Source organism: Macrobrachium rosenbergii, chromosome 1 (genome assembly GCF_040412425.1).
Source record: "Macrobrachium rosenbergii isolate ZJJX-2024 chromosome 1, ASM4041242v1, whole genome shotgun sequence".
Taxonomy (NCBI): Eukaryota; Metazoa; Arthropoda; class Malacostraca; order Decapoda; family Palaemonidae; genus Macrobrachium; species Macrobrachium rosenbergii.
This window is the reverse complement of record NC_089741.1, coordinates 43933647-43951047: the sequence shown is the minus strand read 5'-3', so window position 1 is coordinate 43951047 and position 17401 is coordinate 43933647. Positions and strand designations below refer to the sequence as shown.

The 17401-nt window shown below is 36.8% G+C and overlaps 2 protein-coding genes across 4 annotated transcripts in view; one reads left to right on the top strand and one right to left on the bottom strand.

Moving 5' to 3' along the window:
• Positions 1-6679, bottom strand: part of S1P (membrane-bound transcription factor site-1 protease) — an 81306-nt gene extending 74627 nt beyond the window's left edge. The window contains exon 1 of the mRNA XM_067090061.1: positions 6484-6679. The gene's annotated coding sequence lies outside the window, so the exon portion shown is untranslated. The remainder of the gene's footprint in view (positions 1-6483) is intronic.
• Positions 6680-6863: 184 nt separating this feature from the next.
• The window catches only part of Ssdp (Sequence-specific single-stranded DNA-binding protein), a 306140-nt gene continuing 295602 nt past the window's right edge, over positions 6864-17401 (top strand). Inside the window, exons 1-2 of one of the 3 annotated variants that reach the window (XM_067089637.1) lie at positions 6864-7004; positions 13163-14501. In XM_067089637.1, the coding sequence (XP_066945738.1) occupies positions 14374-14501 (128 nt within the window). In that variant the 5' untranslated portion in view covers positions 6864-7004; positions 13163-14373. Of the gene's footprint in view, positions 7005-13162; positions 14502-17401 lie in introns of those variants that run through there. The other 2 variants (XM_067089276.1, XM_067087545.1) reach the window with 2 other exon arrangements.

Below are 17401 nucleotides of genomic sequence, written 5' to 3'. Positions count from 1 at the left end.
TAGTTTAACCAGACCACTGAGCTGATTAACAGCTCTCCTAGGGCTGGCCCGAAGGATTAGATTTATTTTACGTGGCTAAGAACCAACTGGTTGCCTAGCAATGGGACCTACAGTTTATTGTGGAATCCGAACCACATTATAACGAGAAATGAATTTCTATCACCAGAAATACATTTCTATAATTCTTCATTGACCAGTCGGAGATTCGAAAGCAGGCCCAGCAGAGTGCTAGCTGAGAACGATACCAACCCGTCCAATGAGGAACTATTACTGTTACTGTGTGTATATATATATATATATATATATATATATATATATATATATATATATATATATATATATATATATATTATATATGTATATATATATATATATATATATATATATATATATATATATATATATATATATATATATATATATATATATATGTTTCTTGTAGTGAAGTGGGTGGTGGAAATATCGTAGCCCTATCATGTTTCCTTTGTCCAACAATAGTCTCATTATCACTAACATTTTTATATTACTCAACAAGCTACATTTTCTAAGACTAAATCCCCGTACTTAGATTATAATAAAATTTTCTCCAATTATCTTTGTTACCTCTGAAAAGGAGATTTTTATATCTCGTTCAGTTTGCTTGTTTGTTCCTCCGTTTGTTAGCAAGATCACGCCGAATGTCATTAGAGAATTCTCAACAAAAAATGAACAAACATTGGTCGCGTGATCAGAAATTGGGGGACACTGGTCCCATGATTAGATGTTGGGAGAGATAGGAAAATAGCTTTAAAGAATATAAGAGACATTTTATGGCAAGCAGTAGTTAGTTCAGCTTTGTCGGAGCTTTGCGGATTCTAAACGCTTGTAATTATATTAATTTATTTACACAACAAAAGCTTCCCTGATTAATTACTAAGAAAGGGAAGCGGGCAGTAGTAGACAGCTCGGTCTTGGCGGAGATTTGCGATTCCTATTTGTTTTTAGTTTTCTGTAAAAGAAAACTATTGTGCCAACTTTGTCTGTCCGTCCGCACTTTTTTTCTGTCCGCCCTCAGTCTTAAAAACTACCGAGGCTAGAGGGCTGCAAATTCGTATGGTGATCATCCACCCTCCAATCATCAAACATACCAAATTGCAGCCCTCTAGCCTTAGTAGTTTTTATTTTATTTAAAGTTAACGTTAGGCATAATCGTGCTTCAGGCAACGATATAGGACAGGCCACCGCCGGGCCGTGGTTAAAGTTTCATGGGCCGCGGCTCATACAGCATTACACCGAAACTACCGAAAGCTAGGTCTATTTTCGGTGGCCTTGATTATAGCTGTAGCAGCTGTACGGAAAACTCGATTGCGCCGAAGAAACTTCGGCACATTTTTTACTTGTTTGCTATCGTAATTTAGTCACATAATAAATGATACTATGTTCAAAATACTAAGAAAGGAATGCGGGGAGTAGACAGCTCAGCCTTGGCGGAGATTTGCGGTTTCCAAACGCTTTTTATTATTGTAATAATTAGTCATTTAACAAAAGCCTCCCTGATTAATTACTAAGAAAGAGAAGAGGATAAAGAGAGTGGGCCTAACATCTTTGAAAGTGAGAGAAAGTTTTTTTATAAAAAAAAAAAACCAACTGGGAGCAACGAACGCACCCAAGACTATAGACAATTCATCGATTTTTTTTTCTTTTTTATTTTTTTTGGCGACGATTTCTTTTTGGGTACGAACCTTGGAAAATTTTAAAAGTTCTTCCCATTTTTTTTTTTCAAGAGTGTATTTACAAACGGGTCCATCCAGAGACTGATTGATTTGATGAGACGACATGACGGCGCAACAAACCATGAGTATTGGCACTGAAAATGCATATTTTTAATAATAATAATAATAATAATAATAATAATAATAATAATAATAAATTCTCCTAATCGTATTTATAGTTACAAGAATGAAGAGTTGCTAAAAGAAAGTGGCTGCCATAGCTATCAAATGTGCTAAGATATATTTTCTCTTTATTTATCTATCTATTTTTTATTATTATTATTATTATTTATTATTATTATTATTATATTATTATTATTATTATTAATAAGCCTAACTTCCATATAAAAACGCCTAAATATGTGAAATCCCTAGTCTCATACTCTGTTTCCTTCAAAATAAAGTCTTTTAAAACATTTAGTGACGGTCACCCGTTCACAGAATGGCCATCCACAACGCGCTTTAGCTTCGTCAATCGGGAAACCAGCAGTATAACTAGAACAAAGGGAACCGTGCTGTACGGAATACGTATACTTAAGTGGACGTGGTACTGGTGAGACGTCTGTGTAAGATATATTTAACTATGTAACAGGGACAACGAGATACAGGTGAGTCTTTTGTGTAAGCAGGTAAAAGTAACTTGGTCATTGTGCTGTTCATACGACTTCTAAGTAGAATACGTTGAGGGGATTAACGTGATGTTGATGTGTCTCACGTACATAACAACAACTCAAAAGACTCATGTGTAACTATATTTTGGGGGGTCAACGTGCTCCTGATGTGAGTTGTGTGTAGGTAGGTGAAGTAGCTGTTGAAGTTTCCTTTGTTAAAGGAGTTTCACTTTGTTAAAAACAATAAAAGACAATAGTAAACGAAGTTCACACTAGACCCAACGAGAGTCTATCATGATCATCCTGAATTTCACATACGATTTTGGCTGTGATGTAAAGGACATGTACTTTATACAGCCATATCTTCAAAGTAACTATTCTAATAAAAAATTCGATACGTCGTTTGAAAATGCCTTGCAATAATAATAATAATAATAATAATAATAATAATAATAAGGACAGAGGCACTCAGCCGGTGGCGTGTGTTTTGTGTGCAGAGCTTGTACGTTCCTATCTCTAGTCCTATTCAATCGTTACGTGTATACAGAATACGGATGCGGCAGTGTCTTCTTGGACCTTTCTTTGTTACTTCATTCGGTTTTTCATACATTTCTAAGCCATCGGTTTTCTTAGTATAAATATTCTATACATGGCAACAATACTGATATTTTTTAGGCACGTGTATCAAAGTACATTTAGGTCTACGTTTTCGGTTACAGTAATTTGGCTCTCTATCTATCTATCTATCTAACTATCATTACATATACACGCATATATATATATATATATATATATATATATATATATATATATATATATGTGTGTGTGTGTGTGTGTGTGTGTGTGTGTGTGTGTGTGTGTGTGTGTGTGTAGGTGCGTGTGTGTGCGTTTCTGTGGGGTGTTTTGTTCTCAGTACCTCAAATGCCTTCATGATAATTCTAGTGTACGTAAGCATTCATTTCAGTCTTAGTCATCTTTATTTAACAATTGTGTGGATACAGCACATTTCCCGTTGAAGAGAGAGAGAGAGAGAGAGAGAGAGAGAGAGAGCTGATCGATTGTTGTAATGCTTAAGTTTCAAATTTGCTTGTTGTTTAAATCCCTATGTCCGCTATCGCAAATATTCCCGGGAGATTCTGTCATTTCCTGAATCGGAAAAAGATTTAGAAAAAAAAATGACGTCAAACAGAGCACACCTCAGTAACTGCACATCGAACGATTAATTCTCTGGTGCAGCGCTGTCTTCATTCAACTTCGTAACAAGAACTCACCATCATACAGGCTTACGTTATACAGACCATCGTTGCAAGAATGAATTTGTTCAGTTGGGGGTGAAAACAGCAAAGACAAAAGGAGCAATGACATTGCTCCCTTTCATTCTTTCTTTCTTTCCAGTGGGTGGGGAGGGGAGGGAGGGAGGGGTGATGGCAGGGGAGGGGTTAAAGTCTCCACGAGAGATGGTTCTTGCTTCACTAAACCAGTACCGTATCTCCTATCGATTTTCTCTGCTCAATGAATATATTTTGCATTCATTAAATATCATTACGAAGTCTACGTTATCGTGTGTTGGTCTCATCCTCACTACCACATTCGGATCTTCTAAAGCAACAGACGCCTCCCTTTCATAGTTAAGCGAAAGATAGGCCTATTTAAGTTTCTTGGAAACCGAAGGAAACAATTGCAAGTTGCAGGTTATAAAGGTTTTATTTTCCCTTCGCTTTTGGGAAAGATTTTTACGCGGTTTTTGTTCAAGTTGGTTCGACTGAGAAGATTTTTCAGAAAGTTGAGGAAAAAGTTTGGATACTAGGCTATCTCATGCAAGACAAAAACAGGGAGAAAGAAAAAACAAATAAATATAACCTTATATTACCCTTATGTAAAACTGTATTGTCAGAAGTACATGTCTAATTCATGACGTTAAAGGGATTTATACATTTCTGAAAGTCAAAATATACGTACATCAGGGCGACCAGCTACTGAAACATGGGTTTCTAGTCTCAAAATTATATGACTTGTTGTCAATAGTCGTATCGTGAGAATTGCGGCATGCGCCCGGAACTGAATTAAGCTAATCTAAATTACGTGCAAAATACGACCCATCGCATGGTAGGTGAAAAATTCAATTCCGTTGACAAATAAGAAACTTATCGAAGATCCAACAATTTTGTGCATCTATTTTTATGCACACTTGGCAACACCGCGGGGAGGTAAAAGGAACAGCTCAGAATGGTTGAGTTTATTGTAGAAATTTAGGTGTTCTGAACGCGAAATTTCCAACGGAGGATACGAATTGCAGGTCGTCGGAGATGATGGATATTTACTCTACGTGACTTTCATTGGCAAACTCCATTCCCATTATGGCATTTCCATGGTTAGTACTTTATTGAGAAGGGGCCAAGTGGAGAGGTCGCTAATCTAAGTCGTCGCCAAAAAGGTGGCCGCGTACGGCCATATTGATCGGGGAGGCGAGAGAGAGCCCCAGCGAGTAGCGGCGGCGCTGCGGTGGTGTGTAGGTCGACCGCTGACTGCTGCTCCTCTCTTGCTAGTACCGCTTATCCTTATCTTTCCTTTTTCAATATCTTTGATTTCGCATTCACTCCAGGGACTAGTTCTGTCACGGCTATGTCCGTCCCAGTTATAAGACCTCTCGCCCGTCTAATGAATTAATGGGACGGACCTCCTCCTCCTCCTCCGCCTCTTTCTCTCTTTCACCGTGTAACTGAACGAAGAAGATACCGAATGTTTGTTCCTTAGCGTTTCAACCATTCCTCGTCGCTCGACTCGTGTCATCATCATATTCTCTCTCTCTCTCTCTCTCTCTCTCTCTCTCTCTCTCTCTCTCTCCTCCGACAACCATATCGTCACATTTTATCTAGCGATGCAATCATTTTCTGTTCTCATTTTTGTCTTCCCTTTTATGGTTTTCACCGACGGTTTTTCTTTTTTTTCCATCCCCCCTTTTTTTGTTTACCATATTTTTTCCCGGTAACCGACTCGCGATATTTTTTTTCCCCTTCCTCGACACTGGGCTGCGTTGCAGCAAAACCTCATGGTTAGCTAAAGCAGAATGCACTTTAAAACATTCTCTACCTCAACAATTCTGTTCGTTGTCGAGAGTTGTTGGTTTAAATTGTCCTTGTTGCAGAGTTACTCGTTTCTGTGTTTTGGGATAACTTATTTTAAGTTAATGACCATTGGCATTGAGCAATTTGATATCCAGATTTAGACCAAATTTCGATATGTTGCAACTATAGTACTAAAATAATTCTGAAGTGTTACGTAACGCTTTGGATTTTTTTTTATTAAATTCGTGAGAAACTTAAAAATTTCGTATAAGCTTTACATACGTGCCACTTGACCAAGGGCCACGTGGAACGGGAGTTTTGGTTCGCACTAGTTACAGTATTCGTGGTTACATACCAGTTGACACCCACGTGACGTGATTACATTGAATGTGGAAAGTAATAATATTAGCCTTGAGCAATAATTATTATCATAAATTGAGTAATTTTTTGTAACGATATTCCGATTAGTTTCCTTTTTCGTGGATTATCAATCCCGAGGGTAACGACCGCAAGGCTGGTTGATACACAAGTGTATGTATGTATGTGTCATGTATGTCTCCTTTGTTGATATACAAGTGTATGTATGTATCATGTATAATGTCTCCTTTGTATCGGTTTCCTTTCTGTCGCATAGGCCTAGTCTTACGGAATTCTACTCCATTCGAGACGCTAAACTGTGGATCAACCTGCAATCCGGTCACCTTAATCCTGTACGAGTTGGCCTTCGAGGGTTTTATAGAATTACGAAGGTAATATGTATGTTGGATATAACGCCTTCGTTTAATCCCCGACAATATCAACAACAACAACAGCGACAATTCGTAAAGCTGATGACAGTACAGTGGTCGTGAGGGATGGTTAACCAGCTCACCAATAGACCTATGCGACACTATTGACGTCGGTTTAACATGCATGGCCTATTTATTCTTATCCGTTCACAGGAATAGTTGCGTTTTTTCATATTTCCTGACAACTATGTCACAGGTAGAAGGCAGAACTGACGTTAAATATAGTAATGAAAGATGAAAACCGTGGAGAATATATTCAAAATTTTACCTTTAAGTAATGGTTGCGTATTCGCTTTCATGCAGTTTGCCATGATGCTGTTTAATGATTTCTCTCTCTCTCGCAGGACACCCACTTGACTCTCCAAAAGCACCTAAGTTTAACCCCCTTATTTTAGGTATGAATTCGCACTGTACGCACTCCGATCAACGGCTGGTGATAGGAGACACTTACATTACCTTTTTTTTTCTGGGGTCAAATGAGTATCCAGTGGATGATCAGATAACCTAAAAACATTATATGGCGAAACTTTTTCATTATTTCTTAATAGCTATCAACAATCATTTTTCGACTGAGTAGTTTTAAATAAGCTGATATTCATATAAGTAGAAAATACAAATGAAAAGAATAGACGATCTATATATCTGGCTAGGCCGGTGACCCGGTGTTAGTTTACTAGATGAAGAGAACGTAGTCTGTTTTGTGATTCTATTAATGTAAGTGACTCAAGTTGTTAATTCCTTGCTAAGTGTGGATAGATGGAAAGAAGAATGAAACAACAGTTGAAATGAGTAAGTAGGGATGGTGTAAAAAGATAATTTTTAGCGTAGTATGTGAATTAAGATTTCTGAGTAGCTGGTTGTCGGTCCTGGTTGTTCAGAAAGCAAAACTCCTCAAGATGTCCGTTCTTCTATCGTGAAGCAATGATAGCGATATATATTTAACCCTAAATTTGTTGTACGTGTCGTGCCAGTTACATACACTGAAGGTGTCCTATTGCAGATGGTGTTCCATTAATTAATGATATTTTGAGCGGATATGCGTTGTCGGTAACCAGCACCAATAATCATGAACTCGTCTCTCGAGTGCGTTTTGATAATTCTCATACACCATACCCTGGCTTCTCTTGCCTTACTAGAGTTCTGGTAATATACAGTGACCTGTAAATTATTATATTCTCTCCTCCATTAGGCTAGTTTACTTCAATTTATTCATTCTCACGAACATAGTAACTTAACTTATTCAGTCCGGGTGCCTGGCTCTAACCTGTCTTGCCTCGGCCAAGGTTGGTTGTGGCGCTAGTACGTCTTAGTTAAAGGATGACATTTAAAACATAAACTTTGCCAGACTACCTCTTTCCTCATTAATTAATTGTGGTGAAGTTAGCAATGATTGCATTACATTGTTTAGTGGTTTTTTTTTCAATGCCAAGCATTAAAATTCTCTTCTGCCTCTGTTTTCCTGATTAACCATTTTTCTATTAGGAGGTAGGTTAATATTTTCCTTCGTGGTTATTCCCCAGGGCAATATTTTCATTCTTAGTGAATCCCACCTCTTCTCCTTGTTTTTATTGTTTTCTTAAGGATTTGACAAGGAAGGGACATTAAGTTGTTATCCCATTGGTCATTTCACGTTAAATTTAATTACGTGAGACTGCCTGAGTCTATCCTATCCATGTTAGCTAAGCCAAGTAAATATGTTATATTTCCGACAACAAAATTTGGAACAATAGACCTAGTATAACTTTAATCAAAAGCCCATAACACACAACATATTTAGGAAGATTCCATATCAAACTAACCTTTCCTAACCTAACCTAATGAGCATGGCTAGCCTAACTTTACTGAACCTTAACGAAATAATCTAACCCAGAGGTTGCAAACCTTAACAGCCAACGAATCACTTTACATTCATTTGTACTTTTTGGGACCAACTGTTATATGTTATAGAGACACTGTAGCTTAGTGGTATCACTTGTACTTTGTTACCTGGAATCCAGTCTTGCTTAGGTACAATAGATTCAAGTGAAACACAGCCTTACAGTCCTAATGAGCTGGGGACGGGTTGCAAATGCAGTGGTTGAATGGCAAAGTGCTCAGGCTTGCCAGTGCTAGGACCAAGATAGTTCCCAGAGTTCTGCTCACTAGTCCATCCAGCTGTAAATGGAGCTCAGCATCTGCTGGGGTCCAGAAAGCTGTGGGGCTACCGGTATCATCCGTAAAAGACTTAATGAGAAAACTGTAGAAGGTGGTAATCTTCTGGTGCCACTCCCTCCAAAAAGGAAAGTTGACATCATGAGATATAATATATATAGATAGATAGATAGATATAAGAAATTATACCAGAATTAATATCCCTAATATAATAATTCTTATCATTTTTAGTACCATAGCAGGATTATTTTGGTCAACAGACACTCATTAATTTTACAGTTTCTGGGGAGTCATTTCTGCACTTTCCTGTTTATCAAGAAGAGTAGTATATTTAAGTTGAACGTGTATTACACACACGTTGTCCCGTGGAACCCCTGAGACCTCTCGTAATCCTATAGTTGCTCGAAATGCACATTGGGAATCACTGACCTAACCTAACCTAATCATAGCCTACCTAATAAACTAATGTAATGAAAGTGATTACTTTACTCAACATAACTTTACTTGAGCTAAATAACCTCATCTACTTTAAATAGTTTACCAAATCAAACTAATAGTTTGGACCCTGAATTTGTACACATCCTGGAATTACATTCAATTCCCTCTCAACAGGTGTTATTACTTGGTGGGGACCCTTTTTAACGTGTTTTAAGGCATTTACCCTTAACTAAATCTTCATCCCTTAAATGCTGCACAGTATTATAATAATGCTGTGAAATTACATTTCATAATGTGATAAACTGACAATCTGAATTGCCTTAGGGTTACTAGTGAACGTGAAGAGTACTGTTACCTCAACTGATATTAATACCACCACTACAATAATAAGACAGATTTTGCAAAATGGTTAGAAATGTTGAAAGATAAAGTGACCTACCAAAATAAGTACACTACTGATAACAAATCTGTCAACCTTACTAATTAAACCTTTATAAGGTGTAAAGACAAAAGCAGTCATGGCTGCACACAACAGGCCCCAAATATAAGGTGAGTTCGTTAGTGGATTTCACCACTTTTAGTGGTTGGTATGAAAAACCGTTCAAATTGGTTGACTCTTGAGTGTGTAGCTTTCAACACAATGAGTGTGGGATTGTCAAACCTGATCTGTACAACAAGAACGTGAGATTGGAGGTAGCAAACAACCAAGAAGTTCTTGAGATCAGTGCATAAAGTAACATTTGTAGAACAAGCAGAGGTCTTTGACCTTTTGACGGAGTCATATTGACTACAAGTTGAAAGTGAAAGTCAAAACGGCTCCAATGTGCAGTGAGTCTCGTGTCATTTAATCAGAGAGAAAGTCTTTGACTACTCCCGATCAGTAGTGTGAGGAGAGGCATATTGTGCATGAGTACATTTTCCTTTGCTAAAACAGGTTAAACGATTAAATCCCACGTAAATCTGACCGACTTGCTCAGACGGTGGGTGCAAGCGACACTGAAAAGAACTCGCTCTCCTTCTGAGAAACAGCCATAGCATCGCCTGTAATGGGACACTGTCAAGGTACTCTGCAACCTATTTCTGACCCTACGAGTAATGATAGAGTGGAGGGGTTCCTTTTCCAAATTCTCAAACCAATTTAAAGTTGAGAAGATGGGGTATGTTCAGTGTAGAGAAGAATTCACTTACATTTTGAAGCCTCAGCATTAAGTCTGTAACAGAGTTTCATATTCGGGTATTAAATAACTTTACACTGCTAAACTGATCTTTTCCTCCTCATTTCACAGATGATCATTCAGTTCAGTGGAACGTGTTGATCAGGTTCTATAGTCTTTAGACTTATAATAATAATAATAATAATAATAATAATAATAATAATAACAACAACAACAAAACTCACGGGTCTTTTGTCATTAACAAACCTTTTACAGAGACATCAGGTTATGGGCGATCTAGGTTTGCTATAGGCCTACCTTTCTGCAAAATTCGTCGTTTTCATAAGTCAGTTTGGACGTTTTAGCGGAAGAAAGAAGATTATAAGAACCAGGAAAAACAGAAGCAGCTAGAGAATTCGGCAGTGTGTAGGTCGAGTCAATGTATACAAAATTTTCTTTGCACATTTAAAATACTGTCTTCCTTATTATGTGTCTGAGACAAGAAGAAATGGAGGTTGGTTTCTCTCTCTCTCTCTCTCTCTCTCTCTCTCTCTCTCTCTCTCTCTCTCTCTCTCTCTCTCTCTCTAAGTGTGTTGTGAACGCTTGTTAAGGAAGTTAGTGCAATAATATGTCCCAGAGGGGTTTAGTTATTCACTCTTTTGACATGTTCTGCAAATAGGAGAATTGAAGGCATAACAAATATCAGTGATGTTAAGAACTAGGAAAAATACAATCGTTTGCCTCTGGTTTACTTTGACGTATCCATAAAAGAAGATAAAGAATAATGCAGAATATTTAAGATTATTTTCCTCGTCTGCTAGATAGAAACAGCGAAAACATAAAGAGTTAAAGAAGGTAAAATATTTTCTCATGTCCGCCAACCAGACCAAAATTAGGATGTAGAATATTTTTGTATACTTCGTCTCATCTACAAGAGAAGTAATAGAAAAATATTTTAAGAAATATTTCGGAATATTTTCTTCATTGTCTGTTAGCATAACTGCAACGAAGACGTAGAAAGGATAAAGAAACGGAAAATATTCAATCCATTCTTGTCAGTCTAACCTACAATGAGAATGAAAAAAAAACCTTGCAGAATATTTCCCCTCATTGTATGCTGGGGTAAATAAAAAAACATAGAAAGATAAGAAACGAACAGAAAATTCTCATAAAACAAAAAAATATATATGTTATTTCTTCCATATATCTACCAGTCTAAACTACAATCAGAAGAAGAAAAAAAACTTTGCAGAATATATTCCTCCCCGTCAACCATCAACACCCCCCCCCACAAAAAAGACAGCATACAAACAACATTTAATCTCCTGCAGAAGGAAAAAGGCCATTAAGGCCTATGGGTCCTGTAGGCTCGTCGTCATCCTGCTGTTTATAAATGTAGGGAGGCCTATAGACATGACGATGTTGTTCCATGCCGTTTCCTTAGGCTGTATGCTTGTCTGTGTGTGTGTGTGTGTGTGTGTGTGAAAAAGTGACGTCATTCTACAAGTGTGCAAACATCAGAAAAATAAGATGAGAAAATATCGTACATTAGGACCCCTTAGGAAGCGCTTCCTTGGGCGAGTCGGCAGAGTTGTGGCCTTGCACTCGTTAGGCCCGAGTTCGACTCTCCGGCCGGCTAATGAAGAGTTAGAGGAATTTATTTCTGGTGATAGAAATTCATTTCTCGCTATAATGTGGCTCGGATTCCACAATAAACTGTAGGTCCCGTTGCTAAGTAACCAATTGGTTCTTAGCCACGTTAAATAAGTCTAATCCTTCGGGCCAGCCCTAGGAGAGCTGTTAATCAGGTCAGTGGTCTGGTTAAACTATGATATAGTTATTAGGACCCCTTTGGGGAGAAGTGCCGTTAGTGCACCTCGCGGGGTGCACTGTAGGCATCACTAAAGGTTCTTTGCTGCGTCCCTTCGGCCCCGAGTTGCAACCCCTTTCATTCCTTTTTACTGTACCTCCTTTCATATTATCTTTCTTCCATCTTGCTATCCACTTTCTCCTAGCGATTATTTCATATTGCAACTACGAGGTTTTCCTCCTGTTACACCTTTCATACAACCAACTCTCAATTTTCTTTCCAGCGCTGAATGCCCTCATGGATCCCAGTGCTTGGCCTTTGGCCTAAATTCTATATTCAGTTCAATTCAATTCAATTCAAGGGGACAGTAGCCTCCGAAAGCTATGTTGCTGAATTATCATAATAATAATGATAATATTAACCTTCAAAAAATGCACAAGATGGGTTTTCTTGTCTCCTGTAAGAATAAATATAACAAAGAGATTATAACAACACTGTAAGTTTAAGCTCATAGCATACTGTACTGCCGTTCACAGTTTCATAATGTAGACAGTGCAAAGTACAGTAGTTAGAGAATAATAATAATAATTATTATTATTATTATTATTATTATTATTATTATTATTATTATTATTATTATTATTATTATTATTATTATAAATGTGATAAAACACAGGAATGAAATCATCTATGTAAAGACTCATTTATCAAAACACTATGACACCATAGACCAAGATCTTCAAGATTCAACTAACAGAAAAGTTCTCCCTCGCCCCCGACCCAGCCCCCCACCCACCCCACTGTTGGACCAAACGAGGTCCAGCTGGAAGGCCTCCAAAAAATAAACTTGGAAGATGAAGATAATGTATAAAAAACCACAGTGCAGAGCTTGCAGTGACTGTAATAAAATATTAATAAAAAAAGTTTTGGGAGATTTGAATCTACATTCACTTGCTGTATTAAGAGATCTCGTCTCTTCTCCTCAGTTAGGGTCATCTGATGAGGAAACGAGTTTTGTTGTTGTTTGTGGATAAGGAATTAAATGCTCTCAGTGGTGTACTTTTTTTTTTTTTACTGTATATGTTCTTTTGCGTGTGGATATGTTTGCGAGTTCATGCCGTGAAAATGAAATTAGTTTGGCGAGATTATGTTTAAATGTACTCAGGACCTAGTGACTCGTTATTCACCAAATTTTATAAACAGATAAATTAATATATATGTATATATATATATATATATATATATATATATATACATATATATATATATATATATATATATATATATATAGTGAGGAGAGAGACAGAGAGAATTATTTTATTGTATTTACAGAAACCAGAATATTATGTGTATTTACATAAGAAGGCTTATCAGAATAACTTATTATTTTTCAGCAACCGGCCGTCAGTCATTCTCCCGTAAGAAAAAACCCAAGATCAATAAGAATGATTTTAACGATGAACAGAGTTCACATAAGCAGAGGTCAAAGACACGTCGTCACAGAACTTGTTGGGCACAAAAGACTACTGGATAATAAAGTTAGTATTGGAGGCCAATATATACGTTGGACATCCAGTATCCAAATAAATTGTTGGACACCAGAGATCTTAGTACTGTGGACATCACTGGGCCCCTTTGGCCTAATTGGACGCCAGTAAACCTATTAAATGACAAGGACCTTCCTTGCCATCAAGGACCGCGTTGAACACATAAGACTTTACTGAACACCAATGACCTTGCTGGATACCAAGGACCTTACTTGACATCAGTGACCTTACTGAGTATCAAGGACCATGTTGAACACATAGGACTTTACTGAATACCAATGGTCTTGCTGGATACCAAGGACCTTACTTGACATCAGTGACCTTACTGGGCATCACTAACCATATTGAACACATGAGGCTTTACTGAACACCAATGACTTTGATGGATATCAAGGGCCTTACTTGACACCAGTGACCTTATTGGGCATCAAGTACCATATTGAATACACAGGACTTTACTGAACACCAATGACCCTGTTGGATATCAAGGACCTTACTTGACACCAATGACTTTAATGTAAGCATCATACTATGTTGAATACACAGGACTTTACTGAACACCAATGACCTTGTTGGGTATCAAGGACCTTACTTGACACCAATGACTTTATTGGGCATCAAGCACCATGTTGAATACACAGGACTTTACTGAACACCAGTGACCTTGTTGGATATCAAGGACCTTACTTGACACCAGTGACCTTACTGGGCATCAAATACCATGTTGAATACACGGGAATTTACTGAACATCAATGACATTGTTGGATATCAAGACCTTACTTGACACCAATGACCTTATTGGCCATGAAGTACCATGTTGAATACACAGGACTCTACTGAACACCAATGACCTTTCTGGATACCAACCAAGGACCTTACTCGACATCAATGACATTCCCTGACATCAAGGACCATGTAGGAACACAAGGACTGTACTAAAAACCAAAGGGCCTTAAACATCAAGGACCTCGCTGCACATCAAGTACCACAATGACCACACTATACTCAACTGGACACCAGTGACCTAGCCAGACACAGAGAACTTTTCTCGACACCAATGACCTTGCTTGAACTACAAGGACCTTGTGAAGCACCGATGACCACTCTGGGTACCAAGGACTTCGAAGAACCCATTTTTAAACAGATGACCAAGAGGCCTTTTTTCCTCAGAGACTTGGGCGCAAGGTAGGTGGTAATCTTATTTATTTTATTAGTGGGATTTTAAAAGGCATTTGTTTAGATGTTGGGATTTTAAATGGCATTTATTTAGATGTTGAGATTTCGAAAGGCCTTTATTTAGATGTTGGGATTTTAAAAGGCATTGATTTAGATATTGGGAGGTTAGAAGGCAATTATTTAGATGTTTGGATGTTAAAAGGCATTTATTTAGATGTTGCGATGTTAAAAGGCATTTATTTAGATGCTGGGATGTTAAAAGGCATTTATTTAGATGCTGGGATGTTAAAAGGCATTTATTTAGATGTTGGCATTTTAAAAGGCATTTACTTATATGTTGGCATTTTAAAAGGCATTTACTTAGATGTTGGCATTTTAAAAGGCATTTACTTAGATGGTGGCATTTTAAAAGGCATTTATTTAGATGTTGGCATTTTAAAAGGCATTTATTTAGATGTTGGAAGGTTAAAAGGCATTTATTTAGATGCTGGGATGTTAAAAGGCATTTATATAGATGTTTGGATTTAAAAGGCATTTATTTAAATGTTGGCATTTTAAAAGGCATTTGCTTAGGTGTTGGGATGTTAAAAGGCATTTATTTAGATGTGGGGATTTTAGAAAGGCATATATTTAGATGTTGGAAGTTTAAAAGGCATTTATGTAGATGCTGGAATTTTGAAAGGCATTTATTTAGATGTTGGGATTTTAAAATGCATTTATTTAGATGTTGGGATTTTAAAAGGTATTTATTTAGATGTTGGGATTTTAAAAGGCATTTATGTAGATGTTGGGATTTTAAAAGGCAGTTATTTAGATGTTGTGATTTTAAAAGGCTTTTATTTACACGTTCGGACTTTAAAAGGCATTCATTTAGATGTTGGGGTTTTAAAAGACAATGATTTACATGTTTGGATTTTAAAAGGTATTTATTTAGATGCTGGAATTTTAAAAGGTATGTATTTAGATGTTGGGAGGTTAAAAGGCTTTTATCTAGATGTTGGGATTTTAAAAGGCATTGATTTAGATGTTGGGGTTTTATGCAGTTACTTAGATGTTGGGATTTTAAAAGGCATTTATTTAGATTTTGGGATTTTTTGAAAGGTATTTATTTAGATTTTGGGATTTTTTGAAAGGTATTTATTTAGATGTTGGCATTTTAAATGGCATTTTTTTAGACGTTGGGATTTTGAAAGGCATTTATTTAGATTTTGGGATTTTAAAAGGTATTTATTTAGATGTTGGGATTTTAAAATGTATTTATTTAGATGTTGGGAGGTTAAAAGGCATTTATTTAGATGTTGGGATTTTAAAAGGCAGTTATTTAGATGTTGGGATTTTAAAAGGCATTTATTTAGATTTTGGGAATTTTTGAAAGGCATTTATTTAGATGGCATTTTAAAAGGCATTTTTTTAGATGTTGGGATTTTGAAAGGCATTTATTTAGACTTTGGGATTTTAAAAGGTATTTATTTAGATGTTGGGATTTTAAAAGGTATTTATTTAGATGTTGGGAGGTTAAAAGGCATTTATTTAGATGTTGGGATTTTAAAAGGCAATTATTTAGATGTTGGGATTTTAAAAGGCATTTATTTAGATGTGGGGATTTTAAAAGGGATTTGTTCAGATGTTGGGATTTTATAGTTAATTACTTATAGATATTAAATAATTGAGCAGAACACATGGAGGAAGATACCTGAAGCTTTAGGCTATGAATGAACGTCTCTGATCCGGAGCAAGATCCCGTGTTACCATAAGGCCAATGTATTATGACAACAACTACAATTGTATAAGGATGACCAAATCTCCTTTTGAGTCTTTGTACAAAGCCAGTGACCTTTACTTCATAGTTCATTGTCAGTGACCTTTGCTTCTTGAGTTTAAAATCAATGACCTTTGCCTCTTAGGTCAAGTGGCCATCGACCGAATAGCTTATTCTCTTGTCATAATCTTCGTTTCTGAGCCGCTGTATATATTTTTACTTGTTATTTTAATTACGTTTTAATTATTGTTATTTCCTCAGAATTTTCATTTGGTTCCGTTGTTCTTTTTTCACTTTTAATTACTTTTTTCAGTGGGAGCTGAATGATACACATAATAATAATAATAATAATAATAATAATAATAATAATAATAATAATAATAATAATAAATGTAACGATAAGGTAATGTCTCCGGTCATTATTTTATTCTGAAACTTAAGTTTTGTAAATCAGTCCTATATAATTCAGTGAATATCGATCTAGCTTCAAAAACAAGTATAAAAACATCAGTACATACATGAGAATGGACCTCTTGATTGCTAAGAATGGATGGTTACATGTTATTTGGTCATTTATTTTACTTTTGATCATTTACCATTTCAACTAAAAGCAAGGGCGTTCCATAGAAAGAAAGTGAAACAGTCACTCAAGATCACACTTTCAGCTGATGGTTTAAGAATGAACCCCACGTACAGAAAACTTTCATATATATCCACAAGGAAGGCTAACTCGTCAGCAGAACTTTGAACCTCCTATGTATCCTGTGCGCATTCTCTTGAGAGCGTTCACGCACTTTTGGGCTATCAAGCCACTCCCATTTCAATGCCTCTCCCCAATCTCTATCTCCAGGAACCCTTGTTACTTTCTGTTTAAACATCCACACTTCAGTTCTTCAAAGGAGAGTTGGTTCAACTATCTTTTCCATACATCCCAGTTTTGCGTTTCGCAGGCATCTTTCTTCTTTTTCGAACTTTCTGTAGAGTTCCTGCTACCTTCCTTGCCTCGCCTGCTCTGTGATTCTCTGTAACGAAGTGGATGGAACCCTGTTCTTTTCTTTCTGGGTCCATGACCTCGGACATAACCCCAGAAAGGAGGACAGGGACGTGAAGGCTTGTAACTTCAGCCCTCGCGTAAATGAAACCTCCAATG